At 45.0% G+C, this 26691-nt stretch overlaps 1 protein-coding gene across 1 annotated transcript in view; it reads left to right on the top strand.

Moving 5' to 3' along the window:
• Window positions 1-26691, top strand: part of LOC143809198 (uncharacterized) — an 88389-nt gene that overhangs the window by 32633 nt on the left and 29065 nt on the right. The window contains exon 4 of the mRNA XM_077292332.1: window positions 22848-22968. Within this exon, the coding sequence (XP_077148447.1) occupies window positions 22848-22968 (121 nt within the window). The remainder of the gene's footprint in view (window positions 1-22847; window positions 22969-26691) is intronic.

Below are 26691 nucleotides of genomic sequence, written 5' to 3'. Positions count from 1 at the left end.
GGCGTGCACTCAGGATAATAAGGGAGCGAGGTGCAGGTGTAGTGGGCTGTAAAAAGCCCCACGTACATAGAAATATAGTACACCGTACACTCTTGTATATATTTTGCAATGGTGAAAATTTATTAACAAGACAACTATATGATGTGAAAGCGACCAGAGGTAATTATGAGGTTTCGGCCCTCACAGGGCCTTAATCATACAATCGCTTTATTGTGCAGAGAAGAGAGGATAGAGATCCTTGAAGGAAGAGGCATACACTTAGGTGCCAGAATGCTGTGGATATAAAGTCACTTAGACTGCCCTGTTGTGGGGGTCTTGTAGAATAAGCTATTAAGCGGCGCTCCCGCTCCCTCTCTGGCAGCAGGGCGCGGGAGCGCCGCTTAATAGCTTATTCTACAAGACCCCCACAACAGGGCAGTCTAAGTGACTTTATATCCACAGCATTCTGGCACCTAAGTGTATGCCTCTTCCTTCAAGGATCTCTATCCTCTCTTCTCTGCACAATAAAGTGATTGTATGATTAAGGCCCTGGGAGGGCCGAAACCTCATAATTACCTCTGGTCGCTTTCACATCATATAGTTGTCTTGTTAATAAATCTTCACCATTGCAAAATATATACAAGAGTGTGCGGTGTACTATATTTCTATCTTTTTACATGACGTTGGCATCGTCAATTCCAGGTGGGTGGGGTCGCTCCCCTTCCCTTTTAACCTTTAGAAACTACATACACTATGGCTTGGGGTAACACAGATGGTTGAGAATGCAGAGCTGTTTACTCATACTATGGCCTGGGATTCAGAGGTCTGCTCCAAAGCTTCAGTGTCTGCTAGTCAGCAGAGTACCCCTCCCGTGAAGCAAGCTACACTGCCTGTTTATCTAATTACTAATTTTTTACTGCATCTAGCCCAGGGAATCCTTTTGGGCCTAGTTGCATTTTGTGCTACTCAGCAGAGTACCCCACCCATGAAGCAAGCTACACCGCCTGTTTATCTAAGTACTAATTTTTAACTGCATCTAGCCCAGGAAATCCTTTTGGGCCTAGTAGCAGTTTCTGCTACTCAGCAGAGTACGCCACCCATGAAGCAAGCTACACCGCCTGTTTATCTAATTACTAATTTTTAACTGCATCTAGCCCAGGAAATCCTTTTGGGCCTAGTAGCAGTTTCTGCTACTCAGCAGAGTACGCCACCCGTGAAGCAAGCTACACCGCCTGTTTATCTAATTACTAATTTTTAACTGCATCTAGCCCAGGAAATCCTTTTGGGCCTAGTTGCATTTTGTGCTACTCAGCAGAGTACCCCACCAATGAAGCAAGCTACACCGCCTGTTTATCTAAGTACTGATTTTTAACTGCATCTAGCCCAGGAAATCCTTTTGGGCCTAGTTGCATTTTGTGCTACTCAGCAGAGTACCCCACCCATGAAGCAAGCTACACCGCCTGTTTATCTAAGTACTGATTTTTAACTGCATCTAGCCCAGGCAATACTTTGGGCCTAGTAGCAGTTTCTGTTACTCAGCAGAGTACCCCACCCATGAAGCAAGCTACACCGTCTGTTTACCTAATTACTAATTTTTAACTGCATCTAGCCCAGGAAATCCTTTTGGGCCTAATAGCAGTTTCTGCTACTCAGCAGAGTACCCCACCCATGTAGCAAGCTACACCGCCTTCTTCCTTTCTCAATCTACCCCCTCGGCTCTGGGGTGTCCGCTCTCGCTCCAGCTCTCTCCTTCTCACAGGTGGACTACCGCATGTATTTACACTGTGGCTAATCTTTTGGGCCCAGGTATAAGAAGTCATCGAGGTAATGGATAATATGTGCCCTCTTAGAAACGTCCATGACAACCCATTCGAGGAAGCAACTAAACGCCTAAAATAGTGAGCAAACACTTCATAGAAGCAGCCCAATAGGCGGACACTATTCGGAGGCACAGGTAGTAACTGGAACACCCCCTCAATGTCTGTTTTGGCCATTGGGTGCCCCTTCCCAACTTCTTGACCCGCCTGACCTATCCCCGGAAGTACCAACAGAACTTTACTTACGCCTAAAACAGTGAGCAAACAGCGATCTATGTAGTATGCTCCTTCATAGAAGCAGCCCAATAGGCGGACATTATTCGGAGGCACAGGTAGTAACCGGAACGCCCCCTCAATGTCTGTTTTGGCCATTGGGTGCCCCTTCCCAACATCTTGACCCGCCTGACCTATCCCCGGAAGTACCAACAGAAGTCGTTTACTTACCTGCCCCTTGGATATGACAAATAGTGGATTAGTCTGAATGTATTGGGTTCCCTTTTTGGCACGACTCCCAACGGGGATACCACTACGTCCTCTAAGGAAAATGTTCTGAATGGACCCACCATTCTACCTAAAGATATTTCTTTTTTTTTCTTTTTTTGTCAAGGGTGTTGGGTGTTGGTAGGCTGATTTTATATTTTTACTCCAGCCTTTCTTGATTTTAGCAGGGCGTGACATGCCTATATCTGTGTCTCCACCTCCTTTTACTCCTCCACCTCTTTTATTTTCGCATGACTATATGTACTTGTGACTTTTCCATGTGTTTGTTGTGTCTTCTGAGCAGTTTGTCAGCTTTTGGACACCTTTTAAGGTGTTTTCTATGTGTTTTCCATGTGTTTGTATGTGCTTGTGTTTGCCTGCCATTGATTTCAATGGGGTTCGACGGTGTTCGTCGAATGTTCGACGAACATTTGTCGAACATTCCCCAATTCAATGAACCGAACCGAAAAAAAACTTTGTAAAATTGTCTTGATGTTTTGACATCTCAGAGGCTCTGACAATGTTACATGCCACCCGCAAACCATTCCAGGCACATTTACACACAGTATGGCACTCCTTCCCTTCTGAGCTTTGCACTTTGCCTAAAAAGTAGTTTTTGACCACTTATAGGGCATTTCCGTACTCATGAGACATTGCGTAGCATATTTTATTGTTCATTTTCTCCTATTAGCCCTTTTGAAAATTAAAAACTTAGTGGAAAAATTGTAACTTTTCATTTTCATAGCCCAATGTTATAAAATTCTGTGAAATATGTGTGGGTTTAAAATGCTCTCTACACTGCTACAGGAATTCTTCAAAAGGTGTAGTTTCCAAAATGAGGTCACTTTTGGGAATTTCTGCAGTTTTGGAACCTTGACTCTCCAAATGTGATACAGCGTCCAAAATCTACAATATTTCAGACAATTTTGCACTCCAAAAATCAAATAGTTCTCCTTCTCTTCCAAACCCAGCCATTTGCCTAAAGAAGATTTTCTAAGCACATATGGGGTATACCAGCACTCAGGAGAAAATGCACAACAAATTAGGTGGTCCATTTTTTCCTGTTGCCCTTGGGAATTTAAAAATTTGGGGCTAAAACAACATTTATGAGGAAAAAAATTCATTTTTAATTTTCATGGTCCAATGTTTTAAAATTCAGTGAAGCACCTAAGTTCAAGATGGTCACCACACCTGTAGATAAATTCCTTTAGGGGCGTAGTTTCCAAAATGGGGTTATTTGTGTGGGGTTTTCACTGTTTAGGCACATCAGGGGCTCTGCAAACATGACATGGGGTCCACTATCTATTCCAGACAATTTTGCACTCCGAAAATCAATGGCACTCTTTCCCTTTTGAGCCCTTGCATGTGCCTGAACAGTAATTTTTCCACAACATATCTGGGAACTCAGAAGCAACTGAACAACAAATTATATGGTTCATTTTCTGTTACCTTGTGAAAATAAAAAAATTGGGGCTAAAACAACATTTATGATGAAAAAATGTATTTCTGCAAATGCGACATGGTGTCCACTATCCCAGACAATTTTGGACCCCAAAAGTCAAACAGTGCTCCTTCTCTTGCGAGCCATGCCGTGTGCCCAAACAGTAGTTTTCCACCACATATGGGGTATTGGCGTACTCAGAACAAAGTGCACAACAAATTATATTTTCTTTTGTTATCCTTGTGAAAGTGAAACATGATTTTAGCACTGATCAGAAGCAATGTTTGTCTGTCATGCACATGACAACGTGACAAACACATGATGATCATGGGGCTGAACCCGATCAGTAACACAGACTTCCTGGTGAAGTCTGTGTTCGGTGTCCATGTCCAAACAGTAGGTGTTTGGTGCGGACGCTGTATCTTACTGTTTGGTTTCGCCCATTTCTAATTGTGATCCTTCTATACTCATAAGGTGCAAGGACAGTGTGCAAATCCAGAAAAGAAATATAAGGAGGCTCATCAATACACACTTGAAGGAACCAAATAGATTATGAGTGCCTGATAAAAAAATTAACAAAGTATAGTTGTGGTCCTTCTACACTCATAAACGCTTTGCACAGAGTGCAAAGCCAGAAAAAAATTATAAGGAGGGTCATCCGTACACTATTAGAGGCAACAAGTGGAGTGCCTTATAGAAAAATTAACAAATTGTAGTTGTGATACTCCTACACTCATAATAGATCTGCACATAAAGTGAACTTGAGGTCCTTCTACACTAATATAGGCTTTGTATTCAGTGCAAAGCTATAAAAAAAATTATAAGGTAGATCATCCATACACCCTTGAAGGCACCAAGTGGAGTGCCTCATGAAAAAAATAAAGTGTAGTTTATATACTCCTACACTCATAAACGCATCCATAGACCCTTGAAGGTAACAACTGGTGGGCCTCCTTCAAATATTGAAGTTCAAAACCACTTTATGTACTGCTTTCATCTGGTGGCGAAGAAAAGTTGTGGCTTATCCAGGCTTTGTTCATTTTTATCAGAGTGAGTCGTCAGCATTTTTTGTTGACAGCCAAAAGCGCCTGTCTGCTATGATTCCCCAATGGCACTAAAACCCCGCTAGTGGCAGGGCAGCACAACACCTTTAAGGCAAGCGAAAGCTCATATCAGGTGTCCAGCTTTGAGACTCAATAGCTGAAGGTCACAGAGGAATTAGAGATCACTGGTTTTGTCAGTCAGGTATTGCTTAACCATCTTTAAAAACATTTCCCTCCTTCTGAAAAATACCCAATCACCAAGACATTGAAGCAGGGAGGGTGTCATAAAATTGGTGCAGGCCTTTAACAGTGTACCCCTGTCTCTGCTGTACCTGGTGTGTGTCACCCTTGCCTCTCCTCTTTGGTTGGGCAAGGAAGCTTGCCCCCTGCTGCTAGTGTTGTCTGATGGTAATTTTTCCATCATATTTTCCATAATGGCCTTCTGGTATAGCACCATTTTAATCGATCTCTCCGCCTCAGGTAGTAGAGATGCAAGGTTCTCCTTGTAGTGTGGGTCTTGCAGGGAGAACAACCAGGACTCTTTTTTGGCTAATATTATTGTAATGCAAGGGTCACATAAAGCAGTTGTAAGTAGGCTAATGGCCACATAATTGATAGGGGGTATGTGTCATAGAGATGACTGCTCCCTGCGATGAAACCCGAAGTATTTTGCTTTAGTACATGTGAGCACTAAGATGTCATTTAGTGGACCTGGGTCCGGGTTGCAGGTAGCTATAAGAGATTGGTGGGTCTGGTTACCCATATACCTCCCCGTGGGTGTGGTTACAGCTTATGTAATGGAGGCTGTTGTTTGGCACAGGGGCTGTGTAATAATTATAGGGGATAACTCAAGAGACTCTTTGCGTGGAACAAGACTACTACAGGACACAGTTTTATAAGTGGTAAAGTCTATATTATCACATGGTGATTCAAACAGGTGCAGAGAGAAACTCAAGTCCACAACACTTGGTGTAAATATTAAACCCAGCTTAGCAGTCTATAGGGAACTTCAGGGGAAAATGCAATCACGCAGAAAGTCTATGAAGCACAGTTATTCTTGAGGATACTTGACACGAATAAGTCCTTTTTTTAGTCCAAACACAGATAGATATGCTTATAAGGCAGTTCAAGCAATGTCTTATCTCAACCAGGAAAGCCTGGGTGATAATCTCAGGTTTAAGCAGAGCAGCAACAGCTTACATGTCCAGCAAATGCAGATGGAAGTAAACACGAGCAGCAGATGAAGGAGGATTACTGGAAACTGGTGTATGCAGCAGGAACTCAGAGCAGAGTAGCAGGATAACCACACAGGTTCACAGGAGCAGGTATATAGCCAGGGAGTCACCAGAGTCAGGAGCTGGATGTAAGGCAGAATACTCTAGCACAGACTGAAGGCTGGGGTGGAGTTATATAGCAGGAAGACACAGTGCACATGAGACCTAAGATGCCATCTTGGAAAAGGGCAGTAATGCACAAAAGGTAATAAAAATGTTCATAGTCCTGACAGGCTGTGGCTGGAGGTGTGGAGACCTCCATGACCTGTGTGCAGAGAGGGAGAAGCCTTCCTGTGTATGTGGCTCCAGACCGAGCCTGAGTGCTGAACATTACCTGAGCCTGAGTGCTGGACATTACCCCAACCTGTCTGCCCATAGGCCTGAGAGCAGGATACTGCCAGGACCTATGTGAGGTCGGGGTCATGTGACCTGGCCATGTTAGTTAGTGGCTGTTGGTGTCTTGTGAGAGCAGTAACTCTCACATAGCTCTTGGAAGAGCTAGGGACTGTGCTATGGACACTGATGTTTTGTTTTTGCCTGCCCTAAAGGCTGTTTTTCCTTTCTGTTGGTACTTCCGGGGATATGAAGCAAATAAACCCATATGGACTTTGAAAGGAACGTGTCTCCTGTCTTCCTCCTGCACCTGAGTGAGTACAATCTCTACACGATGCATAAAGTTGGCCATAAGTATCAAGGTCCCTACAGCCTACACTTCCCCGTCTCCTCCATGATGACTACTCTCATTCTCTGTCTCCTCCATCTCTTCTTTTTATTCCCCTTCTCAGCCCATCCACGTAGTAGAGACAGAAAGAAGCTTGTGTGGGTATTAGCCTCTGTTGCATTAGCAACCAGCTCTTGTACCAAATTCTCAGCCTCCACCTCCTCATTCTTACCCAATCCACACTGTGCAGATGAGATGAGGCTAGGCTGGGCAGTATCTCCCTGTCTCATGTCTTCATCTCCACCTGGTACACATGCAAAGCTTCAGCTTTATTTGTGATCAGCGACTGTTTAAGTAGGCACAGAAGCGAGATCGTTGAATACTGCATCATCACCATTCACCCTTTTCATGGAGTCCTCAAAGTTTTGGAAAACTGCACAATTGTCAGATATCATGACTAGTGTTGAGCGATACCGTCCGATACTTGAAAGTATCGGTATCGGAAAGTATCGGCCGATACCGGCAAAATATCGGATCCAATCCGATACCGATACCCGATACCAATACAAGTCAATGGGACTCATGTATCGGACGGTATTCCTGATGGTTCCCAGGGTCTGAAGGAGAGGAAACTCTCCTTCAGGCCCTGGGAACCATATAAATGTGTAAAAGAAAGAATTAAAATAAAAAATATCGCTATACTCACCTCTCCGACGCAGCCGGGACTTCAGCGAGGGAACCGGCAGCGTTGTTTGTTTAAAATTCGCGCTATTACTTGGTTACGTGAATTCCCGGCTTGTGATTGGTCAGGTCGGCCATGTTGCCGGGACGCGGACCAATCACAGCAAGCCGTGACGAAATTACGTCACGGCTTGCTGTGATTGGTCCGCGTCCCGGCAATATGGCCGCCCTGACCAATCACAAGCCGTGACGTCACGGGAGGCTGGACACGCGCTCATTTTAAAATGGGCGCGTGTCCAGCCTCCCGTGACGTCACGGCTTGTGATTGGTTGCGCCGCGGTCAACCAATCACAAGCCGGGAGGCTGGACGCGCTCATTTTAAAATGGGCGCGTGTCCAGCCTCCCGTGACGTCACGGCTTGTGATTGGTCAGGGCGGCCATATTGCCGGGACGCGGACCAATCACAGCAAGCCGTGACGTAATTTCGTCACGGCTTGCTGTGATTGGTCCGCGTCCCGGCAACGTGGCCGACCTGACCAATCACAAGCCGGGAATTCACGTAACCAAGTAATAGCGCGAATTTTAAACAAACAACGCTGCCGGTTCCCTCGCTGAAGTCCCGGCTGCGTCGGAGAGGTGAGTATAGCGATATTTTTTATTTTAATTCTCTCTTTTACACATTTTAACATTAATGTTGTTGCGATACCCGATACCCGATACCACAAGAGTATCGGAATCCCGGTATCGGAATTCCGATACAGCAAGTATCGGCCGATACCCGATACTTGCAGCATCGGAATGCTCAACACTAATCATGACCATTCTTCAGTTGTTATGTGCGGCGGCTGACCAAAATACTGATGGGCATGTTGGAGCTGGAAACACTCAACTGGCCTCTGCTGCTCACTAAACCTTGCCAGCATGTGAAGTACAGAGTTCCAGTGCGTGGCAACATTGCATACCAGTTGATGAGTTGCATGCGCTGCTGCAGCAGTGGTGGCAGCTGTAGGCAACTTGCTGAAATGGGAGCTGACATGGCTTACCTTGACCAGATGGAAAATCTGGGTCGGTTTTCAGAAACCACTGAACCACCAAATTGAGCAGGTGGACCAAGCATGGTACGTGTGTGAGTTTGCCACGCTTCAGAGCTGCTACTAGGTTACACCTACAGTATTATCACACATGACCATTCCTGGTTGGAGGTTCAGCAGCGAGAGCCACAAATCTGTCTGGCCTGTTATTCCTTTCCCTTCCATGCTCCGGTGCTCCAGGGGCTTCCAGCCAGTGGCGTGTCACTAATAGCAGCTGCTATGGGGTCCATGAGTCAGGGGGGCCCGCCCGGTGCCAGTAGAGAAGCGGCAGGTGACAGGAGACAGAAGCCGACTGGTGCGACTAAAGCCTGTCCCCACTGCTAAAGAGAAATGAATATTCACTCTTCCCCATGCCCCCATGGGCATGGAGAGGGGTGAATATTCATTTCACTATAATAGCAGGCAGTGTTAGCCGCAGCCACAGGCTAACACTAACCGCTATCCGGGCTGGCAGACCAGGGCACCTGCTCCCTCAGGGGCCCCCAGCCCACACGGCCGCTATGGGGTCCATAAGTCCTCCAGTGGGTGCCGCGTTCAACTGTATCGGCATCATAAATGCCGATACAGTTCAAAACAATAATGGAGGAGTGGGCATTAGATGACGCTCCCTCTCCCATCATCCCCCTCTGCCTCTGACACAGAAGGTGTGTGATGACATCACTTCATCATATACCCGCTGTGTGTCTTAGTGAGTCCTGGTGGCCATTAGACTGTGGGGCTGGATTATATTCTGTGGGGAGAGCTACATTATATTCCATGTGGGGCTGCATTATATTCTGTGGTGGGTTGCAATATACCCTATGAGGGAGGCTGCATTATATCCTATGAGGGGGCTGCATTATATTCTGTGGGGGGCTGCATTATACCCTATGAGGGGGACTGCATTATACCCTATGAGGGAGGCTGCATTATATCCTATGAGGGGGACTGCATTATATTCTGTGGGGGGCTGCATTATACTCTGAGGGGGGCTGCATTTTATTCTGTGGGGGCTGCATTATACCGTATGAGGTGGGCTACATTATACCTTATGAAGAGGGCTGCATTATACTCTAAGAAGGGGGCTGCATTATACCCTATACGGGGGCTGCATTATACCCTATGAGAGGGGCTGCATTATACCCTATGAGGGGGCTGCATTATACCCTAAGAAGGGAGCTGCATTATACCCTATGAGGAGGCTACATCATATTCTATGGGAGGGCTGCATTATACTTTATGAGGGGGTTGCATATACTCTGAGGGGGCTACATTATATTCTGTGGAGGGGGCTACATTACACTATATGAGAGTGGCTGCATTATACCCTGAGGGGGCTACATCATGTTCTATGGGGGGCTGCATTATACCTTATGAAGGGGATGCATTATACTCTGAGGGGGCTACATTATACTATATTAGGGGAGCTGTATTATACCCTATGAGGGGACTACATTATATTCTATGGGGGTCCTGCATTATATTCTATGAGGTGGGCTACATTCATACTATGAGGGGGGCTACATTATACTATATGAGGGGTGCATTATATTCTATGAGAGGGCTACTTAATATTCTATGAGGGGGCTACCCCAACCCCTGCTACATAATTAAGACATGTAGTACCTTATATTACACCCTGATATTATCGTGTTTTATCGCACAATTGGTGGTCTTGTATTTATTTCTATGTAGCTACATAGTGGGCTCCAAGAATGATTTTCTCTGACGGGCCCAAGGTGCTCCAGTCCGATGCTGGTGCTGCAGAGCTTCCAGCTTATGGCTGATGTCAACAACATGCTCTGAGATAACAAACCTGAGATGAAGGATGATGGGGAGCTGTAGGGTCAGAAATCCTCGGCGTGGGTAGCACATGAGCCATGTCAGGGTGGGACATGGCCCCAGTCTTCACAATGTTCACCCAGTTTGCTGTCAGGGAAATGTAACATCCCCGGCCACACTCACTGGTTGATGTGTCCATCGTTATGTTGCAAACCCAGTAACTGCTGGGGACCGAGTAATGAAGGAAGGGTGCCACCAAGAGTCAGCAGAAATCCTCCGTGTCTACAAGCCTAAATTGCAAAATCTCCAAAGCAAGCAGCCAGGAAATGTGCCCATTTAGGGTTTGGGCCTGTGGGTGGGTGGCTGGGAACTTTCTTTTTCATTCCAAGGTCTGGGGTCGGAACAGCTGAACGCTGTGCTGGGACAAGTTTTTGTCAGTGCCTGATAATGGTGCCTCAGAATGTGCAAAGACAGGTGCAGGGTGGGAAGCATCTGTACCAGTGTGATGGAAAGGGGATTGTGAAGCACCTAGCACAGGGGAAGAGGCAGTGGTTTCATCCCACCAAGGCGGATGGTTAGATTACATGTGCCTGATCATGCTGGTGGTGGTTAGATTCTTAGTGGTCAGGCCTCTGCTGATCTTCGTATGGCACAGGTTGCAAATGACCATTTTTTTGTATCAGAACTCCCTTTAAAAAACTCCCAGACTGGGGAACACCTAACTCTTTGACAGAAAAATTCACGAGTGTTGGTGCTCTGCTGAACAGTTGCTCGCTTTCTCCCTCTGTTCACCCCATTGCATCTTCCTGCCTGTTTTGGTGCTGCTGATCTCTCCTCCTCAGCACTGCTGGCCTTTGTTTTGCATGACAGCTTCCCAGGTTGATTTGCTGACTTCGTCATCCACCACCTCGTCTTCCACCGCCACACCATGGTCTTCCTGACTTGGTGACTTAACAGCAACCTGACTTATTGTAAACTGTGTCTCTTCATCATCTACCTCCTTAGACAATATTTGCTGCTCCGAATGTAGCCAATGTGATCACTCTGGACCTTCCCCAGCAGGGATCAATCGTATATAGCATAGGAACCATGAAACTTAACTTTTAATATATAGGGTATAAAAAACTTTAAGCACCAATAAACCATATTACATTAACATTCAGTATACAAAGTGCCCAAGATGAACCAGTGCAATAAAAGAACTGAGGAGATCTCATCCATTTTGCAGGAGATCACCCTCGGTAGGATAGGAGATAGGGATCAGTAATATGATTCGGTCCCTATAGCCCCTGTCATGCCCAAATGCATGACTCCTGCACTAACAAGAGCAGTACCCAAGTGAAGCCCAGCAACAGTGAACCTCAACCATTCCCTACACGTTTCAGCCTTATCTCATAGGGCTCATCAGGGGAAATTTTTTCGTAACGGGGTAAGTATATAGATACAAAATAGTTGAAGGTTCCTTGAGAAGTGCAGTGGCCCTAATAGCTCAGGCAAGGTCATGTCAAATATGATAATGCCTAGTTTGTTCCTAGCATCTTCCAGGGCATATGTTCTGCCTCGGCTTTAGTGTTCTCTCTATAAAGGCCTGGCATCTAATGTAACTGCCTGTCCGCTATTCCAGTTTGGTTGTGCCCAAATGGCTGAAGCCTGCCAATTCAGGAAAATAGTGGAAGGCTTGTCAAAGTAACAATCCCATTCGTTGCTTACAAGACCATCCGTTTCTCACAAATTGAATAATTCGCCAGCCACTGTCCTGGGGCGGGTTCCGGATCATCGTGACACCAGTCTCCATCAGTAGATGATGTGCAAAGTGTCATCAGGGGGTGTGTAACTAAATAATATGGTGTAAAGCACATCACCACCATGTGATGCGTCATGTGCTGTCCGCCATCCAGGGGCGGGTTCTGGATCAACTGATGCTGCGATAAGCATCAACAGGGGGCGTGTTACTAGATCACAAGGCTCGTAACCGCTACGTGACCCGATCCGCGTCATCATGAGGCATGTCCCTGATCGGCATGATGTGGTGCACATCACCAATATCTGATATAATACATTTCATCCAAAGGTATGTCCGTGCATCAGCCATGCGCACTCTTAAAAGTGGATCACATACCGTATATTTGTTGGCCTTGTCCTGGCAGTATAATACCAGATGATACATTCATCTAGCACTCATTGTGCCCACACCAGGATATACACCATAAGGGGATCACATGTCCAGGATGTAAATGTATAAATTGAACAATCTCACAGAGATAAAAGGAGGAAAAGGAGAAGCATTGGAATAGCAGAATGGCCTGTAACTATAAATAAAGATATGTCTGTCACATACTTGTTATTAAATATACAACCATTCAGGATCTGGCTGAGATATTCTCAGTGAGATTTTGCTCATGTAACTCCCTTCAAAGAAAAAATATAATGGGGGGTAGAATATTGGTGATAAAATGTAAAGATGGTCCAACGTGTCTCTATGGTCAATAGTGTTCCTCAATTAATGGAGGTGAGACCTGTTATGATCCCTAGTGGCTGAGGATCACAAATAGACCAGCAAGTGATCAAACTAAGGACGAGCTCTAGGGAGATGGTAACTGGACTGATTGCAAATCTGAACCTATCCAACACAACTAGAGGTAGCCGGTGAACGTGCCTAAAAAATTCCTAGACGTCTCGAGCCAGCCTGAGGAACTAGCTACCCCTAAAGAGAAAGAAAGACCTTGCTTGCCTCCAGAGAAATAATCTCCAAAGATATAGAAGCCCCCAACAAATATTAACGGTGAAGTAAGAAGAAGGCACATACACAGGGATGAAATCAGATTCAGCAAAAAGAGGCCCACTAGTACTAGAAAGCAGAAAATAGAGCAGGGGTCTATGCGATCAATAAAAAACCCTTACAAAATATCCATCCTGAGATTTCAAGAACCCACACACCAACTAACGGTGTGTGGGGAGAAACTCAGCCCACTAGAGCAACCAGCAAGCAAGGGCATTACATTTTAGCAAGCTGGAACAGAAAACATGATAAACACTGCTAATCAAAAAATGAGCAAACAAAACTTAGCTTGTCCTGGATGGACTGGGAGCAAGGTAGTCAGAAGGAATCTGAGTAGCACTGATTACATCGACAGCCGGCAACAAGTGGAAGTAAAACAGAGCTATATAGGAACCTCCCAGAGGATAACGAACCAGCTGATAGCCAGAGACCAGCAGGATAACAGAAAAAGCCACCAGGGGGAGCCCAAAGCAAAAGTCACACCATACCACCAGTGACCACAAGAGGGAGCCCGAACACAGAGTTCACAACAGTACCCCCCCCTTGAGGAGGGGTCACCGAACCCTCATGAAAACCACCAGGGCGATCAGGATGAGCCACATGGAAGGCACGAACCAAATCGGCCGCATGAACATCAGAGGCGACAACCCAAGAATTATCCTCCTGACCATAGCCCTTCCATTTAACCAAATACTGGAGCCTCCGTCTAGAAATACGAGAATCCAAGATCTTCTCCACCACGTATTCCAATTCTCCCTCAACCAGCACCGGGGCAGGAGGCTCAACCGGAGGAACCACAGGCACCACATACCTCCGCAACAACGAGCGATGGAACACATTATGAATAGCAAATGATGCTGGGAGGTCCAGACGAAATGACACAGGGCCAAGGACTTCCAGAAACTTATAAGGACCGATAAACCGAGGCTTGAACTTAGGAGAGGAGACCTTCATAGGAACGAAGCGAGAAGACAACCACACCAAGTCCCCAACGTGAAGTCGGGGACCCACACAGCGACGGCGGTTGGCAAAGAGCTGAGCATTCTCTTGAGACAGCTTCAACTTGTCCACCACATGATTCCAAATCTGATACAACCTATCAACCACAACATCCACTCCAGGACAGTCAGAAGGCTCCACCTGACCTGAGGAAAAACGAGGATGGATGAAACCCCGAATTACAAAAGAAAGGAGAAACCAAAGTAGCAGAACTAGCCCGATTATTAAGGGCAAACTCGGCCAACGGCAATAAAGTAACCCAGTCGTCCTGATCAGCAGAAACAAAACATCTTAAATAAGTCTCCAAGGTCTGATTAGTTTGCTCGGTTTGGCCATTCGTCTGAGGATGGAAGGCCGACGAAAAAGACAAATCAATGCCCAATTTAGCACAAAAGGTCCGCCAAAATCTAGACACAAACTGGGATCCTCTGTCAGAAACAATGTTCTCAGGAATCCCGTGCAAACGAACCACATTTTGAAAAAACAGTGGAACCAACTCGGAGGAGGAAGGCAACTTAGGAAAGGGCACCAAATGGACCATCTTAGAAAAACGATCACACACCACCCAGATGACAGACATTCTCTGAGAGACAGGGAGATCCGAAATAAAATCCATGGAAATGTGCGTGCAAGGCCTCTTCGGGACAGGCAAAGGTAACAGCAAACCACTGGCTCGAGAACAGCAAGGCTTAGCCTGAGCACAAATTCCACAAGACTGCACAAAGGAACGCACATCCCGCGACAAGGAAGGCCACCAAAAAGACCTGGCCACCAAGTCTCTGGTACCAAATATTCCATGATGGCCCGCCAACACCGAAGAATGAACCTCGGAGATGACTCTGTTGGTCCATCTATCCGGGACAAACAGTCTCTCCGGTGGACAGCGATCAGGTCTATCCGCCTGAAACTCTTGCAGCACATGTCGCAAATATGGGGAGATGGCAGACAAAATCACCCCTTCTCTAAGAATACCAGCCGGCTCTGAATCTCCAGGAGAGTCAGGCACAAAACTCCTAGAAAGAGCATCAGCCTTCACATTCTTCGAACCAGGCAGGTACGAAACCACGAAATCAAAACGAGAGAAAAACAACGACCAACGAGCCTGTCTGGGATTCAGCCGCTTGGCCAACTCGAGATAAATCAAATTCTTGTGATCAGTCAAGACAACCACACGATGCTTAGCTCCCTCGAGCCAATGTCGCCACTCCTCAAATGCCCACTTCATAGCCAACAACTCCCGATTACCGACATCATAATTCCGCTCGGCAGGCGAAAACTTTCTTGAAAAGAAAGCACATGGCTTCATCACAGAGTCATCGGAGCTTCTCTGCGACAAAACAGCCCCCGCTCCAATCTCGGAAGCATCAACCTCCACCTGGAAGGGAAGTGAGACATCTGGCTGACATAAGACCGGAGCCGAAGAAAACCGGCGCTTCAGCTCCCGAAAGGCCTCCACAGCCACAGAGGACCAATTAGTCACATCAGAACCTTTCTTGGTCAAATCCGTCAAAGGCTTAACAACACCAGAAAAATTAGCTATGAAGCGACGGTAAAAATTAGCAAAACCCAAGAACTTCTGAAGACTCTTAACAGATGTAGGCTGCGTCCAGTCATGAATAGCCTGAACCTTGACTGGGTCCATCTCAATAGTAGAAGGAGAAAAAATGAAACCCAAAAAAGAAATCTTCTGGACTCCAAAAAGACATTTTGAGCCCTTCACAAATAAAGCATTGTCACGCAGGACCTGAAAGACCATCCTGACCTGCTTAACATGAGACTCCCAATCATCCAAAAAAACCAGAATATCATCCAGATACACAATCATAAACTTATCCAGATATTCACGGAAGATGTCGTGCATAAAGGACTGAAAGACTGAAGGAGCATTAGAAAGTCCAAAAGGCATCACCAGGTACTCAAAATGGCCTTCAGGCGTATTAAATGCAGTTTTTCATTCATCACCCTGTTTTATACGCACAAGGTTATATGCACCACGAAGATCTATCTTGGTGAACCAACTAGACCCCCTAATGCGAGCAAACAAATCAGTAAACAATGGCAAAGGATACTGAAATTTGACCGTGATTTTATTCAAAAGACGATAATCAATACAAGGTCTCAGGGAACCATCCTTCTTAGCCACAAAAAAGAATCCCGCACCAAGAGGGGAAGAGGACGGGCGAATATGTCCCTTCTCCAAAGACTCCTTTATATAACTCCGCATGGCAGCATGCTCCAGCACAGATAAATTGAAAAGTCGTCCTTTAGGAAACTTACTACCAGGAATCAAATTTATAGCACAATCACAGTCCCTATGAGGAGGTAGAGAATTGAGTTTGGGCTCCTCAAATACATCCTGGTAGTCTGACAAAAACGTAGGGACTTCAGAAGGAGTGGACGAAGCAATTGACACCACAGGAGCGTCACCATGAATTCCCTGACAACCCCAACTTGACACAGACATAGCTTTCCAATCCAGGACTGGATTATGAGTCTGCAACCATGGTAGACCCAACACGACAACATCATGCAAATTATGCAATACAAGAAAGCGAATCACCTCCTGATGAACAGGAGTCATGCACATGGTCACTTGTGTACAGTACTGAGGTCTATTTGTAGCCAATGGCATAGAGTCAATTCCCCTTAGTGGAATAGGGAATTTTAAAGGCTCCAAATCAAAACCACAGCGCCTGGCAAATGACCAATCCATCAGACTCAGGGCAGCACCTGAATCTACAAAGGCATTAACCGGGTAAGATGACAGGGAACAAATCAGGGTAACAGACAAAATGAACTTAGGCTGTAAAGTACCAATGGTGACAGATTTATCAACCTTTTTTTTGCGCTTAGAGCATGCTGAGATAACATGAGCTGAGTCACCACAGTAAAAGCACAACCCATTTTGCCGTCTATAATTTTGCCGTTCACTTCTGGTCAGAATTCTGTCACATTGCATAGATTCAGGTGTCTGTTCAGAAGACACCGCCAAATGGTGCACAGGTTTGCGCTCCCGCAACCGCCGATCAATCTGAATGGCCAGAGTCATTGACTCATTCAGACCTGCAGGCGAACCCCACCATGACATTCTTAATGGCTTCAGAAAGACATTCTCTGAAATTTGCAGCCAGAGCACACTCATTCCACTGAGTAAGCACCGACCATTTCCGAAATTTCTGGCAGTACACCTCTGCTTCATCTTGCCCCTGCGAGAGGGCCAATAACGCTTTTTCAGCCTGGTTCTCAAGATTAGGTTCCTCATAAAGCAATCCAAGGGCCAGAAAAAACGCATCCACACTGAGCAATGCAGGATCCCCTGGCGCCAATGCGAAGGCCCAATCTTGAGGGTCACCACGCAAAAAGGAAATGATAATCTTAACTTGCTGAACGGCATCACCAGAGGAACGAGGTTTCAAAGAAAGAAACAACTTACAATTGTTCTTAAAATTCAGGAACCTAGATCTATCTCCAGAAAACAACTCCGGAATAGGTATTCTAGACTCAGACTCAGCTGGTGCATGGCCGCTGCGGCGGTGGTCGCCGCACGGCTCCGCTCCGTTAGGGCGTTAGGACCCACTACGAGGTTTGCCGTGAAGGGGCAGTGGGCTTCATACAGTCTGATCAGAATGTTAAACTGAAAACCTCATGTTCAGTATTTAAATTTTTGCCTAGCGGCTTTAGATCAACGTATGATTTTGGGATGTGCGGTTCATGCTCTTTTTTTTCCTTTTGCACATAGCATGTACTTGTCTCTTTTTTTTGGACCAGCACTCCTCCCATTTGGCTCAGGTGATTTTAATTAGCAGGAGGCTGCAAAGTAAGGGGTCTAGCCCATTTTGGCTCTCACTGAAGAGCTGGAGGAAGGTGAGTTTAAATACTCCTTTTCATTTTGGTGCTGGTGCTGTGTGGCGGCCATTGTTGCTGTGGCTTTGTGCTGGTGGGGCGGCGCGGTCTGGAGTCTTGGGGGCTCAGTCTCGCAGCATGGGTGCTGTGGGGCAACAGGCCGTCCGCCCTGCTGGTGCATGGCCGCTGCGGCGGTGGTCGCCGCACGGCTCCGCTCCGTTAGGGCGTTAGGACCCACTACGAGGTTTGCCGTGAAGGGGCAGTGGGCTTCATACAGTCTGATCAGAATGTTAAACTGAAAACCTCATGTTCAGTATTTAAATTTTTGCCTAGCGGCTTTAGATCAACGTATGATTTTGGGATGTGCGGTTCATGCTCTTTATTTTCCTTTTGCACATCAGACATAGGACTGTGAACAACAAAATCCTGAATACTTTGAACCCTAGCAGCAAGATGATCCAGACTGGAAGCCAAGCTCTGGACATCCATGTCAGCAGCTGAACTCAGAGCCACACCAAGATTAAGAGGAGGAGAGAAGCTAGCACAGCAGCTAGACACACGGCAACAAGAAAAAAAAAAAAAAAAAATTTATCAAGGCTTCTTTTTTCCTGCTTCTGCCATGCAATTAACACTTTGCGGGCCGGCTGTACTGTTATGATCCCTAGTGGCTGAGGATCACAAATAGACCAGCAAGTGATCAAACTAAGGACAAGCTCTAGGGAGATGGTAACTGGACTGATTGCAAATCTGAACCTATCCAACACAACTAGAGGTAGCCGGTGAACGTGCCTAAAAAATTCCTAGACGTCTCAAGCCAGCCTGAGGAACTAGCTACCCCTAAAGAGAAAGAAAGACCTCGCTTGCCTCCAGAGAAATAATCCCCAAAGATATAGAAGCCCCCAACAAATATTAACAGTGAAGTAAGAAGAAGGCACATACACAGGGATGAAATCAGATTCAGCAAAAAGAGGCCCACTAGTACTAGAAAGCAGAAAATAGAGCAGGGGTCTATGCGATCAATAAAAAACCCTTACAAAATATCCATCCTGAGATTTCAAGAACCCACACACCAACTAACGGTGTGTGGGGAGAAACTCAGCCCACTAGAGCAACCAGCAAGCAAGGGCATTACATTTTAGCAAGCTGGAACAGAAAACATGATAAACACTGCTGATCAAAAAATGAGCAAACAAAACTTAGCTTGTCCTGGATGGACTGGGAGCAAGGTAGTCAGAAGGAATCTGAGTAGCACTGATTACATCGACAGCCGGCAACAAGTGGAAGTAAAACAGAGCTATATAGGAACCTCCCAGAGGATAACGAACCAGCTGATAGCCAGAGACCAGCAGGATAACAGAAAAAGCCACCAGGGGGAGCCCAAAGCAAAAGTCACACCATACCACCAGTGACCACAAGAGGGAGCCCGAACACAGAGTTCAAAACAGAGACCTCATCGAGTACACGGACCTGACTAACTGAAAAGGAGCTGTAAAACAACCCTAGTTGCTGCTCAGTATATAACATGTAAAAAGGACATTTTTGGCTGATCCCGCTAGTACAGAAAAAGACCCCTAAACATGGACCAGGAGAGGGATACAAGATGGGTAAAATGGAGAGTGAGCCAGGCACAGATAACTATTGAGGAACGGGAGAAAATGACAGAAGGAGGCAGGTGGAAGAAAGATATAGGAGGCTCCTTAGGACAATTAGATGGGGGGCTTACTTTTGGGACGGATTCAGAGAAATAAGCCATAATTCAATCCAAAAGGGCTGTTTGTTCTAAGCTTGTATATCCATGTCACTTCCTATTGAAGAAGAATTTTGTCCTTGTTGCCACCCTGATTTATTCCTCCAATAGGTGATCAGGGCAGAGCTACCAATCACGTCCCGGATATTGTTATCCATATGTAAGATGTCCCAATATCTAGCCAGGATGTTTCTGGTTTCCGAAGCCCTGTTATCAAATGTAGTGATAAGGCAGACAGTTTTTTCCTTTTTTTCTCTTTTTCCATCTCCCAAGTATATTTTAGGGGTGAGGATTTGTGCCCTATCCTGTTTGAGTGTAAAGTGAAATGCTAGCCGGAAGACATGATCAGGGTATCTCCTTTCACTGAATTTGAAATGGAGCAGATCTGCCTGTTTGATTAATTCATTCTTTTCGAAGCAATTGTGCCTTAGGAATATTTGACATGCCCTTGTCCTTTGTATCTGCTAATATCATATGCTTGGTGCTTTAAGTTTTTTATCCCTTATATATTAAAAGTTAAGCTTTATGGTTCCTTTGCTAACATTTGCCGTTCCCAACTGTCATCTTTTTGTGTCCGTGGATACTCCAAGTTTTGTGCATCACTAAACAGCATCTCCTCCTGTCCCTCTTGGAACATGCAGAGTGAGAGGCCACAATCAAGAAATTATGTTGTAAAGAGTTCCTCGGGGTGTCCTAGTGTGGGGTCACTAGTATCCTGGACTCAACGTGGTGAGAGGAAGGAGATTACAATGAGGTTTAAGTGATCCAGATTATTGTCTGGTGAGACTGGACTGGGTGGCAGACTGGGAATTATGCTGGAAGCATTATCTGCTATGCAACCGACTACCTGTTTGCACTGGTGTGACATCAGAAGTAGTGTACCTTCCTGCAAAGTGGGACAGGAAGCTGTGTGCTGTGGATGAGCATGTTTCTTGTGCTCCAGAAATAGGCATAGTCGCACCTGCTCCACGTCCTCAGCGTCTGCATGCACCATCATCAGCACTTTAACTTCCCCATCCCTTACCACACGTCTTATGGAATTTCCAATTGCTAGGTCTCTGGAAACCAAATTTATTTTTAATAACAACAACAACAAAAATTGGTCACCTGCCGCAGGCAAAGTGGGTTTTTGGGGCTTAATACCACCATAATGTATCACAAAGCACATAATACTCTATGAATAACAAATTGAATGCAGAAACATTTTTTAACACTTTTTTTGAGTGTTATATACAACCATAATGTAACACAAAGAATGTAATACTCTATGGATGAAAAATTGAATCCAGAACAATTTTTGAACGCTTTTTAAGAGTGTTATACACCACCAAAATGTAACACAATTCGCCGAACGTTTAGACGTTCGTTGAACATGTTGGTCAAACAGTTCAACAAACGTACCCGTACCCCATTAAATTCAATGGGAAACCAAACCAAACATATACACAACATCATAAGCTTTCTTAGAGAAGTAAAGGCGAATGGGCAACTGGTACTGGGGGACTGCGACTGCCATCAACTTTCTAAAACCGCCTGTATCCACCATGCGGAAAGGCAACATTTCCGTGGCCAACATATTGGAAATGGTGGAGTCAAGCTGAGTTGGGTCATCTTTTGAGGTCTCAAAAAAGATCCAGGCTAGCAACCTTTCCTGCGAACTGCAAACTGCACACTCAAAACTGGTGCTGGTCACAGCCAGAGTTAGGGCTGAGGATGCAGTGCTTGTCCTGGTTGCATCACTTTGTGTCTATGATGGAATCTGCAATGTAACCTCCTCATCTTCCTCCTCCACCTCCTCTGCTGAGCATCTCAGCTGTGTACCTTTTAGCTCAAACCAAGTGAGATTTACAACCTCATCATCATCCTCTTTGTTCTCTCACACTTCTCACCCAGAGAGTCACTCTCCTCCTCTTTCTGCTCTGACACCACAGTACAGTTCTCATGCACCTCTGGTATCTAAGTCTCATCATTATTACTTCCACTCTCAGTGGTTAATGTCTGGTGACAAGGGTCTGGATTCTGAGAAGGGTCTGGACTCGGACCTTCAGGGACGAAGAAGGTCCGAGTACCTTGGAAACGCATTGGAAATCTGACCCTTCTAAGCGCTTGTCTTTCGGTGACGTCACCACTACTAAGCCCCGCCCCCCACACTCCATGCGAACCGACGACGGCGTTTCTCGGCCGGAGCACGCTGCTGCACAGTCATCCAGCTGCTCGGCAACTACGGAGGTTTTCCCCACCAACTAGGGAGGACGCTCCCTGGCATTCCACCACACTTTCACCTCCAGCTGAGCCGTGCAACTACCGCTTGCGGGCATTGTGTGAAGCGCAACCTGCCACTGATTACATCCTGCAGCAAGTTCTATTCATATAGCGAACAAAAGCAAGTTTTTGTTTCCTTATATATACTACATTTTGTCCTACTACAGGTGTGGTTTTTTATATGCCCCTAGTATATGGTTCTCTAAGTGTATATACATATCCCTTATGTCAATCATAGTGGGTATTGTATATCAGAAACAGCGATCACTGGAAGCGCAGGGGTTTTTATGTTTTAGTGACTCTAATCTCATTAGTCAGCAGCAGTACCGAGGCTGACTGAACACCAGCAGCTTCCACTATCCCTCTTTTCTCCCTACAGGAGCGCCAGTGTATTATTTGTTTGGAACCAATAAATTTTGTTCAGCTTCACAATTGTGTTCCACTTGTTTGTTGATTCTTCACCAAAAAATGGTATCTTTGGTATCTTTATGTTTGAAGCATGAAATGTGGGAAAAGGTTGAAATGTTCAAGGGGGCCGAATAATTTCGCAAGGCACTGTACTTCTTGAATGTTGCTTTCAGCAATTTGAAGAGTGCAGTTTTTAAAATTGTGTCACTTTTGGATATTTTTCTGTCATATAGACCCCTCAAGTCACTTCAAATGCCATGAGGTTCCTAAAAAAAATGGTTTTGTAAATTTTGTTCATAAAATGGAAAGCTGCTGATGAACCTTTCACCTTTCTAACTTCCTAAAAAAAATTATGTTTAATTTATTACATTATGCTAATGTAAAGTAGATATATTGGAAATATTAGTTATTAACTATGTTGTGTGGTATAACTATCTGATTTAAGAACATAAAAATTCAAAGTTCGAAAATTGCAAAATTATTACAAACTTGGAATATTAAAATTGCCATCCTGTTTTTAAATGAAAGGGATTCCAGTGTACAATGCTTAACACTATGAATTGTCATTATTTTAATTTCAGTGTAAAAGCAGCTACAGGATGCGATGACTACTCTGCGGAGGATGTGCTGCTGAAAAATGCACAAAACTTAATTCATAGTATTTTACAAACCTGGAAAGCAGCACAAGCAGCATGCATCAAGGTAAACTGTCTTGTCATGTCGTATACTTTAGGATGACGAAATGCTAGTAAAATTGATCCTCAGAATATGAGCACGCTAATGCTCCTTTTTACACTCTTGTATTGATAACTTGAAAGGTCTGCAGGATGACATTCTCACCATACATACAGGTGCTTCTCACAAAATTAGAATATTATCAAAAAGTTATTTTATTTCAGTTCTTCAATACAAAAAGTGAAACTCATCTATTATATTGAATTATTATAAACAGAGTGATCTATTTCAAGTGTTCATTTCTGTTAATGTTGATTATTATGGCTTACAGACAATGAAAACCCAAAAGTCATTATCTCAGCAAATTAGAATAATTAACAAAAAAAAACTGCAATGGCTTCCCAAGCGTTTAAAAAGGTTCCTTAGTCTGTTTCAGTAGGCTCCACATTATGGGGAAGACTGCTGACTTGCCAGATGTCCAGAAGGCAGTCATTGACACACTCCACAAGGAGAGTAAGCCACAAAAGGTCATTGCTAAAGAAGCTGGCTGTTCACAGAGTGCTGTATCCAAGCATATTAATGGAAAGTTGAGTGGAAGCAAAAAGTGTGGTACAAAAAGGTGCAGAAGTAACCGTGATAACCATAGCCTTGAAGGATTGTTAAGAAAAGGCCATTCAAAAATTTGGGGAAGATTCACAAGGAGAGGACTGAGCCACCACACACAATCGTATCCAGGACATGGGCGACAAGTGACGCATTCCTTGTGTCAAGCCACTGATGACCAATAGACAACGCCAGAAGCATCTTACCTGGGCCAAGGAGAAAAAGAACTGGACTGTTGCTCAGTGGTCCAAGGTGTTGTTTTCAGATGAAAGTAAATTTTGCATTTCATTTGGAAATCAAGGTCCCAGAGTCTGGAGGCAGAGTGGAGAGGCACACAACCCAAGCTGCTCCAGGTCTTGTGTGAAGTTTCCACAATCAGTGATGGTTTGGGTGCCATGTCATCTGCTGGTGTAGGTCCACTATGTTTTATCAAGACCAAAGTCGGAGCAGCCGTCTACCAGGAAATTGTACAGCACTTCATGCTTCCATCTGCCGACAAGCTTTTTGGAGGTGGAAAATTCATTCTCCATCAGGACTTGGCACCTGTCCACACTGCCAAAAGTACCAATACCTGGTTTAAAAACAACAGTATCACTGTGCTTGATTGGCCAGCAAACTCGCTTGACCATAACCCCATAGAGAATCTATGGGATATTAACAAGAGGAAGATGAGAGACACCAAACCCAACAATGCAGATGAGCTGAAGGCTGCTATAAAAGCAACCTGGGCTTCCATAACACCTCAACAGTGCCACAGGCTGATCGCCTCCATGCCACGTTGCATTGATGCAGTAATTGATGCAAAAGGAGCCCCGACCAAGTATTTAGTGCATTTACTGAACATACATTTCAGTACGCCAACATTTTGGATTTTAAAATCATTTTTCAAGCTGGTGTTATAAAGTATTCTTATTTACTGAGATAATGACTTTTGGGTTTTCATTGGCTGTAATCATCAACATTAACAGAAATAAACACTTGAAATAGATCACTCTGTTTGTAATGACTCTATATATGAGTTTCACTTTTTGTATTGAAGAACTGAAATAAATCAACTTTTTGATGATATTCTAATTTTGTGAAAAGCACCTGCATAAGAAATTATGTTGTATGGATGAGTAACTGAAAGCCAAGCTCTCAATAAAGTGTTTAACCTTTCTAATATCATCCACATAAACCTCACAATCATTCTTTAAGACATCAGAATGTGTATACGTAGGAGACATGTTGGCTGGGTGAGATGCCTTTGATGAAGGTTAAGGGATTGAAATTTAGGGTACGTTTCTTGATCAGTGTTTGTTCAGGCTTTCATGCAGCTCAATTTCCACTTTGAGTTTTTTGCATTCGTTTTTGTCTCTTTGTGGTATGTGATTAGATGTGCAACGGCGTACAGTGAGGAAAATGAGTATTTTCCCACTTACAAAAAATGGAGAGATCTGTAATTTTTATTGTAGGTACACCTCAACTGTGAAAGACAGAATCTAAAAATATAAACCAGAAAATCATATTGTATGATTTTTAAATAATTAAATTGCATTTTATTGCATAAATTAAGCATTTGATCACCTATCAACGAGCAAGAATTCTGGCTCTCACAGACCTTTTAGTTTTTCTTTAAGAAGCTCTCCTACTCTGCACTTGTTACCTGTATTAATTGCGACTGTTTGAGTGTGTGGACAGGTGTGTTTTATAACGAGTTCAATCACACTCTAACCTCTCCACCATAGACAAGACCAAAGAGCTGTCTAAGCACACAAGGGACAAATTGTAGACCTGCACAAGGCTTGGAAGGGCTGCAGGACAATAGACAAGCAGCTTGGTGATAATAAATGGAAGAAGCACAAGATGACTGTCAATCATCCTTCGTCTGGGGCTCCATGCAAGATCTTGCCTTGTGAGGTAAAGATGATTCTGAAAAAGGTCAGGAATAGTGTTGAGCATTCCGATACCGCAAGTATCGGGTATCGGCCGATACTTGCGGGTATCGGAATTCCGATACCGAGATCCGATACTTTTGTGGTATCGGGTATCGGTATCGAAACAACATTAATGTAAAAATGTGTAAAAGAGAGAATTAAAATAAAAAATATTGCTATACTCACCTCTCCGACGCAGCCTGCACCTTACCGAGGGAAGCGGCAGCATTCTTTGTTTAAAATTCGCGCTTTTCTTTCCTTTACGTGAAGTCCCGGCTTGTGATTGGTTGCGTCGCAGTCACATGGGCGACGCAACCAATCACAGCAAGCCGTGACGTAATTTCAGGTCCTTAAGGATTTTAAAATTACGTCCCGGCTTTGTGATTGGTTGCGTCGCAGTCACATGGGCGACGCAACCAATCACAAGCCGGGACGTCACGGGAGGCTGGACAAGCGCGCATTTTAAAATGCGCGCGTGTCCAGCCTCCCGGCTTGTGATTGGTTGACCGCGACGCAACCAATCACAAGCCGGGACGTCACGGGAGGCTGGACAAGCGCGCATTTTAAAATGCGCGCGTGTCCAGCCTCCCGGCTTGTGATTGGTTGACCGCGATGCAACCAATCACAAGCCGGGACGTCACGGGAGGCTGGACAAGCGCGCATTTTAAAATGCGCGCATGTCCAGCCTCCCGTGACATCACGGCTTGTGATTGGTTGCGTCGCCCATGTGACTGCGACGCAACCAATCACAAAGCCGGGACGTAATTTTAAAATCCTTAAGGGCCTGAAATTACGTCACGGCTTGCTGTGATTGGTTGCGTCGCCCATGTGACTGCGACGCAACCAATCACAAAGCCGGGACGTAATTTTAAAATCCTTAAGGACCTGAAATTACGTCACGGCTTGCTGTGATTGGTTGCGTCGCCCATGTGACTGCGACGCAACCAATCACAAAGCCGGGACTTCACGTAAGGAAAGAAAAGCGCGAATTTTAAGCAAACAACGCTGCCGGTTCCCTCGGAGAGGTGAGTATAGCAATATTTTTTATTTTAATTCTTTCTTTTACACATTAATATGGTTCCCAGGGCCTGAAGGAGAGTTTCCTCTCCTTCAGACCCTGGGAACCATCAGGAATACCGTCCGATACATGAGTCCCATTGACTTGTATTGGTATCGGGTATCGGTATCGGATTGGATCCGATACTTTGCCGGTATCGGCCGATACTTTCCG

This window comes from Ranitomeya variabilis, chromosome 2 (genome assembly GCF_051348905.1).
Source record: "Ranitomeya variabilis isolate aRanVar5 chromosome 2, aRanVar5.hap1, whole genome shotgun sequence".
NCBI lineage: Eukaryota > Metazoa > Chordata > Amphibia > Anura > Dendrobatidae > Ranitomeya > Ranitomeya variabilis.
Note: the sequence above shows the minus strand (reverse complement) of the source record. Positions and strands in the feature narration are given on the sequence as shown.